Source organism: Gymnogyps californianus, chromosome Z, assembly GCF_018139145.2.
Source record: "Gymnogyps californianus isolate 813 chromosome Z, ASM1813914v2, whole genome shotgun sequence".
Classification (NCBI taxonomy): domain Eukaryota; kingdom Metazoa; phylum Chordata; class Aves; order Accipitriformes; family Cathartidae; genus Gymnogyps; species Gymnogyps californianus.
In genome coordinates, this window is record NC_059500.1 from 44,211,451 (window position 1) to 44,230,053 (window position 18,603).

The 18,603-nt window shown below is 37.7% G+C and overlaps 1 protein-coding gene across 5 annotated transcripts in view; it reads right to left on the reverse strand.

Moving 5' to 3' along the window:
- Nucleotides 1-467: 467 nt before the first annotated feature.
- PTAR1 (protein prenyltransferase alpha subunit repeat containing 1) overlaps nt 468-18,603 on the reverse strand; it is a 32,964-nt gene continuing 14,828 nt past the window's right edge. The window contains exons 3-8 of one of the 5 annotated variants that reach the window (XM_050913034.1): nt 16,782-16,848; nt 11,309-11,413; nt 7,197-7,410; nt 1,544-1,860; nt 952-984; nt 468-870 (exon numbers count right to left, since the gene is read on the reverse strand). In XM_050913034.1, coding sequence (XP_050768991.1) covers nt 636-870; nt 952-984; nt 1,544-1,860; nt 7,197-7,410; nt 11,309-11,413; nt 16,782-16,848 — 971 coding nt within the window. In that variant the 3' untranslated portion in view covers nt 468-635. Of the gene's footprint in view, nt 985-1,543; nt 1,861-7,196; nt 7,411-11,308; nt 11,414-16,781; nt 16,849-18,603 lie in introns of all 5 variants that reach the window. The other 4 variants (XM_050913035.1, XM_050913038.1, XM_050913033.1 and 1 more) reach the window with 4 other exon arrangements.

Genomic DNA, 18,603 nt, shown 5'->3' on the forward strand with positions numbered 1-18,603 from the left:
TTTCAACTTCAGACTTTCCTATCAAACTCATGTGACAACTAATAAGCAAACAAAAACCCAGTTACAATAGTAAAAGGCATGGCTCCAATACTGTTACTGGAGCCTTGAGAAAGAAACACTGCAGTCTGGTGTTCTACCAAAGGTTGCTAACACAAAAGTAATAGCGCTCACCGGATATGGTTTGAATCCAATAAGGTATTAGCAAGATGCCACTACAGTAAAGAGGAACAACCTGGAAACAGGTTTAGCTGATACTGACAGATCCTGCTATTCTTTTTCCAGACACTGTTTCAAAACCATTTCAGACTTTTTTCCTTTTTTTTTTTTTTTTAAAAGCCAAATGATTCAGAGTCCACCTTAACACAGAACTTAAAAAATAAGAAAATGGCATGGTAGGAAGCTGACAGAGTGATTTCTTAAAAAGACTAAAAACCAAACTGCATTTGCTTAATAAGAAGGTACGCCAGTTCTTTAATAAAGTGACAGACTTCTACTCTGAATATGAACTTTAGGACTGACCATTAAAAGAGTGAGAAACACATGGGTAGCTAACACTTGCAACCAAGACATGCATTTGTGTCTGAAAAGAGAATATTGCACTAAAAGAAGAACCCTGAAGGCTTTAAACTCTTCCTTCACTGACCTAAAAAAGTAACTAACCATTTCCTATAAGCAGTAGCAAACCTGGCTTGGTCCGCATCCCTACAAGTTGATAATACTTTATCAATGAACTGGTATTCCATTTCTGGACCAAGAGAGTCCGGCATAGGAGCACGCTTCAGGCGTTTTGTTTCTTGGGTATAACCTTGTTTGCTGCTGGATTCATTCAAACCATCAACATCCATAGCTTGTGCCATGTGACTTGTTGCAGGACTGTGGTGGGAATTATTCAGAGTTTCATCACTGCTGTCCACAGATGATACCACTGCACTCAGAAGAGGAAGTTTGTTGCTTAGGTGGTGCTGAAGGTAGAACACACACCTTCTTCAGAGGAAAAAGAAGAAAAAAAAGAAAAGTCATGCACTGAAAATAATCTGCTGTTGCTGCTGAAATACTTCAGTTTATTTGCCATCCTACCAGATTTCCCCACAAACAGACACAAAATATGCTGTCATTGCTCACACTCTACAAAAAGGGGTCAGTGTCACTTTGGCAAATCTGCTGTTACCTAGTCAGGCATACACCCAGCTGGCAAAGCAGATTTGCTGCAGCTGATCCATCTTCTGCCTATCTTTTGCTCATCTTCTGCCCTTTAAGCATTTTAAGTGTGAGGAGGCTGATTAACAGTATCTTGTGTCTCTTGCACAAACTATAGCGACAAGTGGAGCTTACATCAACAAGATACTTAAGCCCAATCAAATTTTCCATTCAATAGCTCTGAGTATGCTCTTGAATGTTTTCCAAAGGCTTAAGACATGGTAGCTTAGAAATCTTTTATTGAGTGGTACCTTTTAAAATCAGAACAACAGATTCCAGAATGGAAACATCAGGCAAAGAACAATCCACAAATCAGAAGGACACTCTTTTGACCACATCCTCTTACCTATGACACCACAAGGTTTCATGCCCTGGGTAAGTATCAATCAGTTCAGTGCAGAGCTCCAACTCTTCCTCTAAACGGCGGGGGAGATCCACGCTCTGCTCCTCCGCACAGGCAGCTTCTGCCCCTGCACTCTCCTCCTCCTTTTGAAGGCTAGGGTTTTGCTCATTTACCATTTGATTTTGTACCAGTACATTATTGTCAGTTACAGTTCTGCCTATCAAGGACTTGAGTAAGAACTGGCGGTAATGAAATCCACTATGGTCTGAGACATGCATGGATACCCAATATTTAGTGGATGAAAGTTCATCGAGGAGAACCTGAAACAAAAAGCAGTGACAGTTATCAACCAGTATAAAGGAGCAATTTACCACCACTGTTTCTGTATTAAGGTAACCTGTCCTCTGGGAATTTTGGCCGCTGTGGTAACGGTTTAAGAACACACACAGAAATAATCACTGAGCCTTTTCCACTGTGTGCTGACAAGTATCTTGGCATCCCTGCACAAAAGAAATCATACTTCTTCCAAACTCTGAAAACGTAGGTGGCTCAGAAACCTTCCCACAGGGTGAGGGGGAAAAAAAACCCCAAACCACTTAGGATGAAAAATAAGCAGTGGTTTAAGAATCTCAAAATGGTTAGGAATAAAGACTATTTAGAGGAGGCAGAGGGTACACCAAACTACACGGATATTAGTTAGAAGTATTTTAATTTTTGCCCAGTGCGTTACGGGCGTCAGAGGGTAGGTGAGTCGCTTTAAAAAAAAAAAAAAAAAAAAAAGAGGATTTAAAGTAATTCCAGGAAAGAATGTCAATCACTAACATTATGTTTCAAGTCCTAGAGCCTGTGGAATACAAAACTATTTGTCCATAACTACATTGCTTCATTTGGTAATTGGTGAACTCCCAGAAAGGCTTTCACAATAACTGTGGTAAATACTTACATGGGTGACTATAGCTGTATTTGTAACACTGCTGGCACCTGCAAATTTTCTCTTAATTCTGAATGTTTTTAAACCTTCGAAATTTATTTCTAGGAAGACGGGTGAGTTTGGCTACTGGGCAAAGCTTCTTTTACTTTACTTTCTCTGTTAGAACTAATGGTTGTATTTCTTTAAAGGCTTTAACCTCTTTCTTCACGTTGCTCTTCCTCTGGAGTTCAAACTCTCCAAAGATATCAAAATTACCTTTTTCATTTACTTCTAAAGACTTTGAATATAACCTTACTGGTATATTCTTGCTTTTAATCTCTTTTTCTAAGCTACCTACGTCACTTAACAGGACCAGCTGATGCAAAGCAACTTACATAGGCACAAGTCTTCCTTTTTTCTCCTGCAGCACAAGAGGCACAGCCTCCCACAAAGAAAACCATGGAAATGCACAAGGCTAGTTATACACCTTTTTTGTGGTGTGTCTGTTCTAAAAGATATTAGAGCAAATACAAACGAAATAAATAGTGCCTTCTACCTAAGATACTCAACACGCTTTTTAAGGTCTTGACAAAAGGTACCAGCATTGTCTTCCTTTTACAGATCAGCACACTGAAAGGCACTATTAAATAACAGCCCACACACACGATTAAGGGGGCTAAAACTCCCCATCTCCACTGCTGCACTTTAAACCACAAAGTCAGCTTCTCTCTTCTCAGCAGAATTGAGCTTATATTTTAAATTTCTGAACATTAAAATTTAAAAGCATATGAAAAACAACATGAGGCTCAAGGGCGACATCAGAAAAACCAGACCAGTCTTTATTCAGCTGGAACTGATACTACACACATTATGTCCAACTTAGACCTCAAAATAATCTGATTCATTTACCTGACATGTTTATAAGCTACAAAGTTACAGGGGAACATTGTAATTGTGCATTTTAACTCCCTCCACAAAGCAAACCGAATGATTCCCAGCATCACTCCTTACCTGAACTAGAAAACCTCTTTTAGAAAAGAAAGACAGAAGATTGCCATTAAACTTCTTGAAATCTAAAAAAACAAAGCCTCTCCTCTAGAAACCTCAGAGTAACAGTGGAAGATGCTTCAAACAACTAGAGGTAAAACAAAAAGCCAGCTAACGTCTGAATTCCAAAAAAGGTTCTTTCTTACCAAGCCAGTTTTCTCCATTTCCACACCAAACAGCGCAAGCCCTTTGCCATTCTTCTGCGAAGCAAAAGGGAAATGATAGGAAAGCACCTCCCTCCCCACCCTTGACAACCTCTCACAAAGGGCCCTCTTCTACCTTCAGTAGTGAGCTGAGTACCATGGAACTGGCATCCTGCTCTAGAATCGGACATACATGCTCGGTGACCTCTGCCTCAGCCTCTGGGTCTGCACTTCCTCTTACATCCTCCCTGACCCTGTGCTTGGTTTTTTAAAGGGCTTACCCACCATAAACTGCAGCCCAAAACTTCCCCTCTGGTCTGGGACACTGGGGAAATGAAAAGGAACTGTATCTGGGGAAAAAACTTTTAAAGATAACCAGATAAATATGGCAATGTCCACTCACACAAAAGACAGGTACCTTTGGAGGTCCAGTCAGCTAAGAAAAAGCCAAGGCCCTACTGGGGATATCTACAGGAAGAATTACTTTGTGTATTATCAATGTACTTCTGTCTTCTGGGCATCACACAAGAGAGGTGTTCCCTCATGACAATCACCCCACCACTTACTTCTTTGCTTGTTTTTTCATTGTAGGGCCTCATCAGTCACTCTCCATCCTGTAACTACAAAGTTGAGTATTCCTATCTAAAGAAAACAAAAAAGTTTGTCCATCCTTGCTGAACTACATTCTATTTTTGTACCTGCACGTTTTGTCTGAAGCATCATGATGTGTATGACACTTGTAACAGACTATACCGATATTACTCTCTTACTCTGGTTCTCTAACTAATTACACACCCACCTATTAGTAGATGTCTGCAGCCCATGTTCTTCCCCCATTAGCTAACTGTACTGTCACGTGAGAAAGCTGAAGTCAAGCCTTCTCGTCCTTTTCTGAGGCAAGTAGTCCAATATCAGAAAGATTAGATTGGTTTGGAACAATCTATTCTTGACAAATCCTTAACTGATATTAATGAACACTATTCAAACACTATGTAAACTTGCTAATGTGGTTCAAATTCTGCAGAAAAAACAAACTGAGATTTCTACTTTCAAACAAGATAATGTTTTTTACTATCCAGTGCAGGAAAGAAGAAACTTCTATATTTGTGAGAAAATCTTCCTCTAGGGCCAAAACTTTCTCCTCTAGTATTTTCTATCTTTTTCCCAGAGTTTGAACTGAGATTCAGTCTGCAGCAGTACTAGGATTACCAAACCAAAGGAAAAACACCCCCACCCTACCAAACAACCTACCCCCTCAAATCCTCCCAAGTGGGCCAACAGTTTCATAAATGATAAACCTGTTTTGAGAAGTCTTATTTCAATGCTAATACAACATAGACATTATGTTTTTGGGCCTCTGTTTCCTTGTACACTGTAATAAAAAACTACCTCAAACTAGAGGCAAAGTTTGTATTATAGCAGAAATGTGGCCTTAAATAATACATGGTACTCTAATTTGAGAACTACAAGAACTACATGCCTGTAGAATCACTTTCACTGTAGAAACAGTCACAACAGTGACTGTTTTATCTGCTAATTTTTTCAGCACAGTTCGAGTCTTACATCTCTGTGAAATTTACCATTCTTTTCAGATATTCAAAACCACAAATGGGTGAAGGTACAAACTGAGACATCAAGCAAGAAAACAACCTGTATATTTTTGTGAAAATCTGTAATGTCTGCTTTTTCCCTGTCCTCCTTCATATTTGCTTTTTTCCTCACATCACATCTTGCGAATAATCACTTTCTAATTCTGCCTTTTAAAGTTACCTAGACACAAATTTTATCTCAAGATTCTTGATATCTTTTATGTTGAACACTTTTTCCTAATTTTCCTGCATCCCAAACACCTTCTGCTGGGCCATCTGAAGAGATGCATTGGCGGTGTCATGAAAAAAACCTAGAGTCAACATGGAGATTTCCCAAAGGGTTAAACACACTGCTCAAGGAACAGCAGCACCAGTGAAACTTTGCCAGAGGTAACGAAAGCCAGTTGGACAAAACTAGAGAAAACTATCACTTCGTTAATAATCGACCCAAAAAGAAGAACAGTAGGGGAACTGGGATGGTGGGCAAGGCAAACGGACTTGGGAGCGATTGAACAAATTTAAAACACTTCCTTCATAGGCATGGTTGTGACTTGTCACACAAAGCATTGACAACTGCCAATGAATAAACCCACCAGAATAATTCCAGCTCTGAGAAGAGTTATTTCTATCACAATGCAATTCTTTCTGTTTATTTAAATTAGTGAGGAATAGCAAGTGCAAAAAGCACTGAGGGTGTTATCCTGATCTTCAAACTACTGTTAACTAAAGCATAAAATGACTTGAGTTTTAATTAACAGTGCTAACTTTTCTCCCCCCTCTTTTTAATAAAGCTATTAAAAACTTATGTGAAAGTCCCTGTCTCCTGTTAATATAAACCTCTAACCCTAACTTCTAACCTCCCATCTATCCCAATCCTGTAATTCTGTTTTCCATAACTACCTTTTCATACAAACTTGCTAGGCAGATGAGACCAAATTCTGGGCTGTCTCCCTCATGGAGTCTGGAACATACTTGCTATTTACTACCAATCTGATACAGCTATTTTTAAAGTTTCTCAGGTGACAATTTACAGGAAACATCACCAAAACAACATCCATTGCTAGCAGTAGCTGGCCCATAAGACATAAAAATAATTGCTATATCGACTCAACAACCTCTGCTAAATTCCTCCCTCACTCCCCTATGTATTTACAGGATGGCAAAATGCAGCAGCTGCCATTAAAAGTGAGAGTGATGCGTCACTGTATCAGTCTAATATTCACAAGGAAATCGCCTAACAGCTTAGAAGCCACAGTATTACAAAACTGCCTATATAATTTTAGGCCATGTCACATTAACTAATTCAATTTGCTGCAGGTCTCGATGTTTTAGATACTACCATGTGATCTGCAATATTTGCCACCGCATAAGACGTCCCTGCTGGAGCTGAAATAGCTTGATCAGCCCTCATTTAAATGCTGTCAAAAGACACTGTTGGAGCTGAAGAAACCAGTTACAAGCACTACTATGCTTTCTCTGAAATTTCTGCTGTCTTTACCTAATCCTTCAATATTCTGAAACCAGATAAGAATAAGGGTATCAAAACTAGATATTGCATTACATTATCAAAATAATATCTGTCATGTATTACCTTTTTCTCTATTAGGAATTTCAAGATCAGTGCTAGAAGAATTATTTTCAGTTGCCCCTCCTTTATTTCAGCTCACACAGTCCCATCTATTCTCCTGCCACAAGTTCGTTAACACTAAGTACCAACAGACAAACAGAACTTTGTACATGGGCAAGAAAAATCTGTTCTTTCTGCTGAGCAGAACCTGCCTATAGTGGCAAGAAAAACATACTCATTGCAATATTTTGCCTGTTTTTTTAAAACATTCTTAGCTACCTATGCTAACTTAATATGATACTCTCCATCCATCTCACAGGATCTGCCTGGCAAACCAGTACCTTTTTTTTTTTTTTTTTTGACAAGGAAATTTAAGACTTAATTCACTATTGTATTATACCTTGACAGTCAGCTTTTCCAAATGCTGTAAAACCCAGATGCGATGGGACCAGGCATTGTAGTTGCTTGGATATCTCCCAGCAGCTTCAGAGCAGACATTCATTTCCTCCTGCACTAGTCGGTGAATTCTCTCCACAGGTGCTGCTCCCAAGTTTCCTTTATTCACAAGACTGGGCAAGGAGTTTTCCTGAATTAGTTGTTGCAGCACCCATCGTCTGGTTAAACGATGTACAGTGTTAATGGTGAGAGAGCAATTTTAAAAGAAAAAAAAAAATGTTTTTCCATTTATACAAATCAATCAAACCTTTCTGCTATTTCAATTATCTGAACTACACTGCAACTAGATGATGAATAAGTAATAAACATAACCATCTGAACTATTCCCATACTGAAAGCTATGACTTTATGATCTCACTCCAAAATAATTTAACTCTAGCTGTATTTGTTTGTTCACTCACTGTAAGTGGTCATGGCTACTTAGAGCATACTAAAAGAAAACAGAAGGAAACAGCAAATTTATGAAAAAAATGCAAGAACTGTCTGCATGAGATTTCTAATGAGCTCCTCTTTCAGAGACTTGTATAGCACTAAAATAAAATATCCAAAATGAGACAGAAAAAAGTGATTCAATACAAAAATTTAACTGTGCTTTGTGAGTATTTTTTTATGTTTGTCAGTACTGCACACAACAAGCCAAATTAGTTTCTGTCCATCACCAGCAGAAAGAAAGTGCAAAAGACTTACGGTTTCAACGGCTACAGGTATAACCAAAACAAATGTTTTTACTGCTGAATTATACGTATTTGATTTGAAGTGACTGAGATAAGCAAAGATTCCTACATGGCTTTTTAATTTTACTTTGGACTGACTTTTAGTAGTATTTTAGTAGTATTTTTAAATTAGTATCTTGAGAGGCATCCTCAATGCTGCAGAAAATGTGCATCTGCAGACCCTACACAAAAGGGTCCTACAAAAAGGGATCACAGATGTGTAGAATTCTGCGCAGCAGCATGCGTCAAGAGAATTGCAACAGGCCCATGTGGAACGATCTGGAAAGCTGGACATCCTCTGGTCTGCGACACAGAGGTTTTTCTGTTTTGTACTGGCTCACATCAGTTCCAAAACTAATTAATTGCTACTTTCAGGAAGGTGTCACTCCTGGTTAAGAGAAATCAATAAATAAAATAAAAATAATAAATTAATTTTCTTAAAAAAGATAATTGTATTTTGCAATTCACATATAAAATTGCATATATATAAAAATAAAAAATAGATAAGCCAACCACTGTTAAAAAGATTTGGTAATCCATCTGCTTTTTCTCTCATTTGAAAACATTTATAATATTCTTGTTCATTGGTATTTTTTATTTATACTGTGTCTTTTTCTCTTAGTTATTTTAAAAAAGATTTAAACTATCAGAAGACAATATTAAAGATAATTTATAAGAATGTAATTTTTAAACTGACTGTGTTTCTCAGCAGAAATCACAAGCACTGGATTGAAGCCAGTGTTCATACACTGGCTTCCTATATAACATTTGTTTTAAGATGCACAGCCAAACAAACCATGTTCTTTGACTGTTGTGTAACTTTATTTTACGAAATGTAGTAATTTTGAAGACTTAATTTTTGCATTTTAAAAATGTCTTTGATCCAAACATCACCATCTAGTATTTTTTTGCTTCAATCAGGAGATTTGCAAGAAATGTGAAGTTTTAAAAATGTCTAGGCACAAAAGCTAAATGAGTAGAGAGTCGTTCCTTTAACAAAAGATAAAATATTATTATTAACACTGACTTCTGAGTAAAACCATAAAAAGACAAATTATTTTGATCCCAAAATTATTTCCGTTTAAGATGAGGGTTTTTTATAAAATAAGGAATTCAGATAAATTATATATACAGGAGCATATGAAAAAATACAGACTTTATAGTCTCTGTGGCTACAACAAAAGAAAAAAACCTATAAAATGAAATCTGAGCTACTTTCTAGACAGTTTGCATGGGAGGAAAGACAGACAAGCACAACCTCAGAAGACTTAAAATGTATTTTTGGAACCTGTTGAATATCATGGTACTATTTCAGAGGTTTTTAAGAGAACATTTTCTCCAGTAAATGTGGAGAAAAGAAATCCAATTTCGTCTGTCACTGTATGCATGTTTCTTTGACTATTGCAGTTCCTGGAATTACCGCAAATGAACGCAGGATTATTCAGTGACAATTGCACAATCAATAGATATACTGACTGTATATGTACAAGATCTATCTGAAAGCCCCCAAAACGCATAGCAAAAGGCCATATGGCAAAATGTATGACAGGTATTTTGATATCTTTAGTAAGTGTATCTGCCATGTGTAAGAAAAAAAAAATTTGGTATGTTTTACTGAATTTTATAATTGCCTACTTTTTTGTACTTGTGTCTGAAATTTGGTATCATGGGGGAACAGAAAACACAAGATTAATCCCTGTGCTGATGCAGAAAGAAAATTTTTGCACATCTTATTTTCTAACATGTATCAGTCACAGTCAGCACATCCAAATCCAAACCAAACATTTGTACAATCACCCTCAATATACTTTTCTGGTTTAGGCAAATACGAGAAAGAACACCACATTATAACACTATTAAAACACTCCTAATTTAAGATTGTATAGAAGTTATAGAAACAATAAAAAATTCTGTCTAAGATGTAAATAAATATTAAGAACCTACCATTCTGACTAATTTCATAAAAATATATTGATCATCATAATGATATGGATGGCACCACGTTCAGCACTAGTTACATGCAAAAATCATAGTCTTCCAGTGTTAGCTACCATGTAGGAAAGGCTAAACCATGACAAACTCCAAGATTTTTTCCCATTACTTCTACATACTCCTTTTGCTTCAAACAAAGTAATCAAGCAGTATGAGTCAGTAGCATGGAGATGATGAAAAACAGTTGAAGAACAACAAAACTAAAAACCAATGTTGCAGAGATTTATCACTGTTGTTGCTATATCAATGCTACTACGGAAGAAATTAACAGAAATTAAGTAGATGCTCATAAGTTAAGAAACGCCTAGGAATACTCTATGTATTACATTCTAGGTTAACTCTGAGAATTTTAAGCTCATGCACTCACAAAGAAGAGTGTACCAACAACTCCCTCTTCCAAAAATACATGTTATCAGTATGACTGAAGCTTTATTCATGTTTTTGATAGAGCATGAATCCTCTAACGGAGTATCAACTTTATGGTTGTCCTAATGCTGGACACGTGAAACGCAAACATTTCAAACTGCTTTCTAATGTGTCACATTCAAATCTCTTTAAGGCTGTCTGTAAAAGGATGAGTTATCCTGTGAAAAATACATCATGGAAAAAAAAGTCACACACACTCCAAGGTTTTTTTGGTTGGTTTTTTTTTTTTTTTTTTTTTAACAGTTGAGCAATGGATCTATACTTCCCTTGGCTGTGCTACAGGCATTTTATATACACTCAGACATGACTGAGATGGTTAGCTTTCTGCGTTTGAGTAATTCTGGAGTTATCTTTTCCAAAAATGTGCTCTGTTATTTTAATATTTAGTAGTGGTGACTTAATGACACTGCTTAAGTTAGAAATGATAAAAATAAATTCACCAAACCAAAAAGAACAGTATTGGAATGGAAAAGAACCCAACTTTGGTTATAAAAATTAGCTTTTACAGATTCTCGTCTTTCTGAAATGCCTGTAGACAAGCAATATAGTAGTAAGCTGGAGGAGGGAAAGAGGGAGAAACCTACAATGCTCAAATACTTACTATTGATAGAATCAGAATTCTCAGGCTTAGAATTTTAGATGCTGCAAGACATGATAAACCCTTAGGAAAATTTATCCCACCTCCTAAGTTTATTAAAAAAACATGCAGCAAAAAAGGTGCATATGATTTTAGTTCTAAGTGTAAAATATAGGCAGGTATCTTCAAAAGCCAAAGCATGGCATTTTACAACGACTGGCTCAAAGAACCTGCTATATTTCTAGATGTCCTCCTTCACCTATGGCTCTCCTTAACCCAAGCACAGGAAAAAAAACCTAGGAAAAATGTTTAAGTTTGAGGAGGCAACAGAAGGTAAGGGAAACAAACCTATGAATCCATGTTTCTGGACTCTTTGGAAACTTGGTTAACGCCAGTTTTCCAAGATGCAAATCTTTAAGTGGATTTAAAGTGCCAGACAGTATTAATTCTTTCCTACAAAAGATAAAATAAATTTGTATCAATAAAAGAAGTAACCTGAAAACAGAACACAAATCCCAATAACAAATAGCATGGCATTTTCTTTGTATCAAAATACAACTTCACTGTCAAACTACAAGAGTTTAAAAAGCCTTTGGTGGATTCCCATTCCACTCTGCTATATATATGCACACCCTATTCAACCAAGCCCAATAAAATAAATCCAGATCAAAGAACTTTATCTTAATCTGAACACATACAACCCATTGGTTCCCAAACCTACCCAGAAATCACTGAGTCAACTGGATTGAGTGTGGCTCTCCATCACATTTTCTGTTACTAATCAGAAAGCCAAGGAGTCTGGGCTATACGTAATGCCTGTTGAGAATAATGTTGCTTTTATCTGCACACTCTAAAAGCATCTTAATAACTTAAGCAGCTTTTTTTGTTTGTTTTTTTCTTTGATACAAGGGCTGCCAACAGGGTTACATATATGACTAAACATTCCTTTTTGAAATTAAGCCCTTAGATCATTCTGTACATCTGAAAATACAGTTACTCTTCCACACAGCCTCCCCCCCTTTTAGTTTTTAAATATGGCTCAAGATACAGTATCAAGGATCCCTAAATTCAGAAAGAAGTGGGAAATATTCTGTGTGTATAGAACGTTTTTCAAACTTAACACAAAGGCTGAAATCGCTACATTTACTCACTTGTAAAACAACTTTTGGTTTAAAAAAATAATTTGCCCTAACAAAACTTAATGTTCATTCAACATAACCCTTCCCAGAGTACCTCCGACACAGACAGAGCAAAGCGAAAGTCCATATTTATCTTTCTTGTCTTCTTTGCACAGAATTCCCTGCACCACACTCTATTATTCTTTTTAACTTTACAACTCTTACTGCCTGTCCCGAGCATGTTTGTAGACATCACCCCATCACTGGTTACTCCTGGATCATTAGTCTCCATATCTTATTCTCCAATCTAGTAGATAGTGGCTTTGAAGTAAAGATACAGTAAGTTCCAAACTTACCATTTGCAGACAGGAAACATGCATTTCCCAGAACCTCCAGAAGTCACCGTTAAAAACTGAGAGTGCAAGAAGTAGAAGCAATTTTGGCATGGGTGTTTTCATGTGGGTTTGTTTTTGGTTTGGGTTGCGGATTTTTTTGGTTGGTTGGTTTGTTTTGTTTTTTAATTTATGGTTCATCATAACGATACACATGGCACCAGGTTTAGCAAGAGGAGCACTAGTAGGTGAAGATCAGATGATCGATTTTCTGACCAAAAAAAAAAAAAACATCAAGAGGGAAGGGGACAGGGAGGAAATACACTCTGAAAAAAGCTGCTATCCAGTAAGAAGGTAAAATTTGTCTGCAGTCTGACACAAAGCACATAATGTGGTTTTAAAGTTATGGCCCAAGTCTCACAAACTGACATATTCCTTTAGTGTGAGCATTTATTGTCATTTTCTGTCTGTTTTGGAAGTTTTCAGTAGGAAACTGACTCCACCTGGTTCGCTGGCTTTGTGTTGCTTTAACTGAACTCTGTACCCACAGTCAGAAGCTAATGGTGGCAACACTAACAGCGAGCAACATATTATTTCAAATTCAAGAAAAATGGTGAGATGTATACCTCTAGGCACTAGCCTAGACCCTTCTTTTGCTACTGAACCAACAGTTAAATAAATCCTTAAAGAAGTTCTGCTCCTGATATCTAGTGAAGTCAGTAGAGAACTTTCTGCAGAGATCAGAAACACAGCTACTCGGACATGTGTTTTTATCTGAATCAAGTTCCAGTACGCTTCAGATTGGATGCTTTTAGCAGGTGCTCAACAGGAAATCCAGGTATACCAGTCAGGAGCAGTAGACTGACCAGACTGTTCGGTGCCAGTGCATTGACTTTTGCAAAGCAGACAAGAGAATGATTCAGGGAGCAGGTGGAATAATTGCCCCATTACTGCAATGCAAAAGGTGACATCTTAGCAAAAATCACATACCACGTGGACAATGAAAAAGCAGCCTAGATCAGTCTAACACTCAAAACAAATGCATGTACATACTTAACAAAGAGTTAGATTACCAGGCCACCTACCTCCCAAAACCTAAACTCTTGGTGAAGAAATTTCTCTTTCTATATTAAAGCACTAACTGTAAATAAGTAGGCTCACATATATTTACTCTTAAAGTAAATATACTGTTTTGCAAAGTTGAGGAACATTACAGACAAGATTCACTTTCACTGCTGTAGTAGAAAAGCAGTTTTTAGCTTCATAGATTTTCAGATGAGAGATCCTCCCATTCACAGGTAAGGAACTTCAATCACAAGTGTAACTAAAGTTTCATATACTCCCAAACAAACCTCTCTCAAGTTTTTTCAGCAAACATCCAACTTGGGATATATGATTTCTAGCTCACTTTTTTGCCATGTGGACCATAGATAATTTTTCAGCCTTCAGAATTCTAGCTCCCATAAAAGATAATCTGAAATGATTTTGACTTGCCTTATGTTTTTGCTGACACAAGTCATTGATATCTGATATGAAAAAGTTTGACTTTTCAGAGCATCTTGTTACCCAATGTTTTTTGACTTTCGATCAATTGTACATGCCAGCAAGTATATCAGCAAGAACAAAACCACCTATGACAATTCCTTTACAATCACTTACATAAAGATTTTGTTCATTTTAACTTGGAATATTTTTCAACTTCTAAAAACGCAGGATAACTGAAATTATGATTAACAACTGGAGATGTCTTGTTGCCCATTCAGTGTAACAGGAATTTCCCTCCAAGTTCTAAGAAGCGACACACGTCTCCTACTCTTTAGCATGCCTTCCTACACCATACAATTAGCTCTTGCTCGTTTCTCATGGTTTTAGTCCGTGCCCTTCTGTAGCTTCCCAGTCACTTCTAATTAAAATAAATAAAAGACAGACCTATGCAGGCATATTACAATTGTTTAGAATAGCTCCAAAGTCAGGACAGATTATCTATCTCTTCCTAGCAGGTAACATTTGAAGTTTTGTGTTCTCCTGTGCTTCATTAACTGGACACAACCTTCTATGATTGTCAGCTGAGCTGATATGCTCATTAGTCTTCCACACCACCACTCCAGTCTTCTTGATCTGCCAAGTCCTTTCTCCTTTCTAAGGAAGAGACTTCCTTCTCCCACTCTTGAACAACCTTCTTCCTGTATCTTCAAATTCAGTGCTATTGAGTCAACCACTATCTCTGAAGCTCTCAGCAGAGAATTCAACATAGAAAAAGGGATTATGCCAGCCTAAAATGAAAGAGTCATTAAATTCTACAGGAAACACTATGTGCGGGGCTGCTATTCAGTAAATAACTATTACACTTTTTATTTTTCAGGCTACTTAGAGTCTATGATGCTTTTTTCCCTTAAAATAAAGCAGTGAATTTGTGTGTGGTGAACTTAAGATGAATCTGGCATGACAAACATCCTCTGAGCAAGATGAAAACAATCATCCCACAGCAGATCCATCATGTTCTACAAGCAGAGTGCAAGTCCCACACAATTAGTTCCCAGCTTACACTAGCTCAGAATAAGGATTTACCTCCAGCATCTGTGCAGAACACAGTCTGTCCTCTGCTCTGTGACTGTATATGCCACACGTCTGGCTAGCTTGACCTGTGATTTACTGAAGTAGGAATTTCACAGAATAGAAGAGAAGCTGCAGTGTTGTGCCAATTAAGAGCCTACCCTTCAAAAGAGCGAACTCCCAGCAGCAGCCTAAAACAACATAGGGTCAGATTCGGCAAAGCAGTCCCTTGGCTAGAGCAGGCTCAGTGGTAAACTCCACAGCTACTGACTGGCTGCTGTAACAACAGCTTCTCTCTGAATGCTAAACAGAGCTTCAAAGACAGACCACCAACCAGGCCACTGGCCAGGAATTCGGGGAGCAAGGCCACCTTCTGTAGTAATGTGTATACTTCGGTAAACCATAAATGTCACAAAAGAGAAAACAACCCTCATCCATACTCCTTAACATTTTTAATTCCATTTACAACTTTGAACTACTCCTCATGTATATAAGAGCAAACCCTTTCAGCTGTCAGGCAGAAAAAAAGCCAGACTGATAAGGATGGATGCATTTGCATTAAAAAAAAAAATCCCACAAAACCTAAAACAAAAACCTGAATTCAGTTTTAAGTACCACAAGATTACATTACTGTAGTAGCTCTAGTACTTATACATGCTCCTAATTCCATTTTATCACTTGAAAACTACTCAAGCTATACATTTTCATGACAGTAAGCCCTTTGCTATCACTTTCATCCCCCTTTCTTAGACCTGAGATGCTATAAAGATACAGATCACAGCAGAATCCTTCAGAACTACACCAGCAGTGAAAGAAGAAAGAAAAAAGAAAAGCTGAATTTGCCATATCTAGGACTGACAGCTACCTGCAGCCATCATCTTTCTAGGTCATTTTGTTATTTTTTTCCTACTGCAATAATGCATCTTAACTACAGAAGTCCTATTTTTAATGAGAGCCCTCCTAGACACTAACATATAATTTTCTGTCAGCCCTCCAGCCCTTCTAAAACTATTCCTTTAAGACTGTCTCCAGTCTTACCTAGGCAGCAGAAAGAGAACGTTCCCCGACCTTGGAGATTTACACAAAAAATATCAGATTACAGGGCTGTAAAGAAACTGTTGCTTCTGGGTTCCATTAAGAGCAAGGAGGTAAATTCCTGCTCCTCCTCCATGACGACTCCTGGACAGGTGCTGCAGCATGACCAATGGTGAAGCCAGACTAATCCCAACAGGTGCAAGAAAGGAGCAGGGTGGGGGAGAATGTGTCCGGGATAAAGGATAGCCACCTTCCTCCCCTTCTCTTGCAGTGTATCTATTGAGGGCTGTTCAGCTTTGATGAGCTGCACTGGTAACGGCAGCAAATTGAACTGTTACCTCAAAAAGACTCATGTACAATATTCAAAAAGGGGTAAAATGAAAACACTGAAGAGACAGCAGACATCAGTTGGGCACTACGTGATTCAGCGAAAAGGATATGCCCATCTAAAGATTACAAATGGCCTTCCTTAACTGACAGAAGGAAACAGGAGTGGCAGTTCAGTGGGACTTATATCCCCCAAAAATGTGGGCCAAACATGTGCCTTCACATGCAGTAGTGTAATCTTTACCCTGCACTACCAAAAAAAGAAAAAAAAAAAGAAAAGGCAGTCTGAAACTATCTGCAAGGCATACATGATAGAAGAGATTTTTAACATTCCTTCAGCACTCCTTAGCTGAAGAGCTCTTGCTGTGTCACTAATTACCGCTTAAAACAAAGTTTACAGCTGACTCGCACATAAGGCCCAGGTCTTTCTGATGTCATTCACTGAGTGCAACATACCTCACGTTCCAAGCAGTGGTGAAGTCAGGGTTCAGCAGCAGCAGGGTACACGTGATATCTATCAGCTCTAAAACGATTGAACAAGAGACACAAAGATTAGTAATGATTCGCACATAGCAGCGTTCTCTCGGCACTCTCTTACTCCCTGTCCTTCCTTGAAGTATCTCCTCTGTGGGCTGCTGCACCTATGGATGCCTACCTCTGCAAAACACTGCTCCATCTCATTCCAGAAGAAATGCTAGCTTAATTTAAGAGGGAGCAAAATCTGCCATATCCTCCCTTTTCATTATTTAAAATAATGGACTTCTCTCTTGCTAACAACTCACATCTAAGAAGTTAGCAGCTGGAAATTTCTGACCTCTACCTATACTGCTATAACCAAACATACAGTATGTCCTCAGCAAGGGACAGCCGTTTCATAGAATCCTTGAGTATTTAGTGATTTAAATTGCAGACATGTTGTATATATCATAAACAGAGAATTCTTCAAAGAAAATCCAACAATTTTAAAATAAGATAGTACCATTAAAAATACACCCTACTATTTCAGTACAAGTTTGAGCTGCAGATGGCTGCCATATACTATACTGCTGCAAAAAATACACATGCTATAAAAAACCTGTAGCTAGGAAAATGAAACACCATAACCATGAATTAGGATCACAAAATAACTCCACTATCTAACTGTGCAGAAAACACTTTAAATACATTCTGAAGTGACAGCCTTGCTTCAGACTAAGGTTTTAAGACTAATTCACTAAAAAAAGAACAAACAGAATATTTGTTTGCATCCCTGCGTTTAAGCACTGCACAGACTGTAGATTTACGTATTACACTTATTTTTAACAATGTTGTGAAAACAAGACTGAGGTGTGCAGTTGCTGAGAATGGAAGAGTAATTTCATTGTAACCTAGTCTTTTCCTTTGCACTCCACTGCACCATTTAAGCAGTTTTGAGTCCCACCAGGGTAACAGTGGGGATTCATGAAGCATCTCCACTTAAGCTTGAGATACTAAGGACTGTCACTGCATTGGCTTCCTTAACCTCTGCTCTCAGGAGACACAGCATCAGATCAGTTAACCTGTCCTGCAATCACAGTTCTTAACTTCACATGGTAATTTTGCAATTGAGTAAGAAGAAGAAACTTGATTCAAAACTGAACGTGACTATCCAGGCTTTTACTGCCAAGAAAGTTTGGCTACATTCTCTCCTAATCACCCTGCATTTAACATACTAAATAGATTGTACTCCAGGTGATTTCCAGCAGATAAGAGGCACTTTATTACTTTTTAAGGAAAAAAAGGAAAAGGAAAAAGAGGGTCTCATGGAACTAGATCTTTGGTTAGTGCAGCTAATATGACTGCAAAATGAAATTTTAAAAAAATCACTGATGAAATGCAACAATAACAGAGCATATTAATTCAAAAGGCAAAGAACATGGCTTCACGTATCTTTGAAACAAGACTTTGAGAGAAGTAAGCGGGCCAAAAAGTGGAATACCTTCTTATATTACCGTATGACTTCTCGTTCATTTATGTCCAACAAAGGAATTTTGTGTTTCCCGTGATGTTCCTGCTTATGAGGAACATGTTATACCATCATATAAGGGGGGGGGGGGGAAGAGCAATCTTTAGTGTACTCTGTCAATTTTGTATAAGCTGTTATGGTGATATTTTAAAAATTACCTCAGGGAACTAACTTAACTTTCTATTTTCACGAGTTTTAGTTGAGATTTTTTTTTCCCCTTTAAGGAAAGATTTCCTTTTAAACCCCTCTTTGTTGCCAGGGAATGAGTATTTCTCATACACGCAAAACTTCTTC